Consider the following 1,623-nt stretch of genomic DNA (forward strand, 5'->3'; position numbering starts at 1 on the left):
CACCATCACCTTTCCTCTGCCATTTGCCCCCCTCATCACCTGAGGAATCCGGACCATCACGTATCCTCAGACGTTTCTCAGAATCCTCCTCATCACTTGATGTATCCGGACCAAGATAGTCTAGGATAGGAAAGCGACAATCGAACAGATTTGTCCAACGCCATACTAAGGCTGCAGTGTCAGTACGTGGCACTTGTTCCAGAGGGACGTCATCAGGCACTACCAGGAAAACATTGTAACCTCTGGATGTCAAAGTTTCAAGAAGATTGTGAAAACCCGTGTCTTTCCCTGGGATGTCTTTAGCAACTACGAGGAAGTTAATTTGTCTCGTTATGTTCTAGTTCGTCATGNCGGAATCTGCAGAAGTCTTGACTAAGATGGGAGAGAGGGAACCGAAACCAGATNCCAGTTGCATCCTACTGAGTCTCACATGTTTTTCAGCCGCTGGGAAATGCATATCATATCAATCAACGGAGATGCATGCAAATTACGAGACATGAATATATATATAAAATAGTGTTAATTATATTAAATAGGATCGGAGGACTTGAATTAATTTGTTCACCATTTTGTACAAGCTGCATTTTGGCACAGAGAAAATCCATCCTATCTGCATCTTCACCACCATAAGCCTGGATTTTCAGTTTACCAATATACCCCTCCATCCGAAGCGCTCGTTCGACTTTACTACGAAACGAGTCCAACATGCGATCCTCAGGGAATGGGAAATCAACGACGTCCCAGAACACGCACGTGTCAGCATCTGCCAAAACGGACAACGAAATAATTAGGTAACCATCAGACCTTTTTCTGGTTCTAAGGCTAGTAGTTCTAGGGGTCGACTCACTTCTTTCAAATTGTTATCAACTTGAATTGAATTGGAGCAAGAGAGATCAGATCTTACCGTAGTACGTTGCCATGACTCCGATCGAGAGAGAAATGTTACGAACCTTTCTTTGCTTGAGAATTAAGAAAGATGTATTAACCCTAATTCTTGCTTCCCTTCTCATTAATCAATAGAGACCATTATATAGGCTNCCCAGGGCAATCTGGTAACACTGCACCTAGTGTATCAGCCGTGTATGGAACCACACCTGCAGCTCCTCAGCAGCCTAGAGACAGGACACCATGGACGAGCCAAGGGGCGGGGAATCCTAATTCAGGTTGGGCCAATGGTGGTCAAACAGCAGGAGGAACTTACAAGGCTAATCTTGGCCAGAATACGTCTTGGTCCAACACTTCGGTTAACCAGCAGCAGCAATCATGGTCTAATCAGACGGCAGGGCAACAGCCACCATCATGGTCGAGCCAGACACCGGGATATCAACAGCAGCAATCTTGGTCTCAGCATCAGGGTTGGTCAAGTCCTTCAGGTCATCAGCATCCATGGGCTAATCAGGCGCCTGGCCAGCAACAACCATGGGCTAATCAGACGCCGAGCCAGCAGCAACAGTGGGGTAATCAAAACACTGGTCATCATCAGCAATCATGGACTAACCAGCAGCAACCAGGGGCCAGTCAGCAATCATGGCCTAATCAAACTCCTACCCAGCAGCAACAAGGGTGGGCAAATCAGACAACCGGCCAGCAACAAGGGTGGGGTACTGAGACAAATGTTGAGCA

The 1,623-nt window shown here is 46.7% G+C and overlaps 1 protein-coding gene across 1 annotated transcript in view; it reads left to right on the top strand.

Moving 5' to 3' along the window:
• Positions 1 to 1,623, top strand: part of LOC104768521 (pentatricopeptide repeat-containing protein At1g10270-like) — an 11,047-nt gene that overhangs the window by 4,822 nt on the left and 4,602 nt on the right. Inside the window, exons 2-3 of the mRNA XM_010492531.2 lie at positions 358 to 432; positions 1,035 to 1,601. Coding sequence (XP_010490833.2) covers positions 358 to 432; positions 1,035 to 1,601 — 642 coding nt within the window. The remainder of the gene's footprint in view (positions 1 to 357; positions 433 to 1,034; positions 1,602 to 1,623) is intronic.

Source organism: Camelina sativa, chromosome 3, assembly GCF_000633955.1.
Source record: "Camelina sativa cultivar DH55 chromosome 3, Cs, whole genome shotgun sequence".
Taxonomy (NCBI): Eukaryota; Viridiplantae; Streptophyta; class Magnoliopsida; order Brassicales; family Brassicaceae; genus Camelina; species Camelina sativa.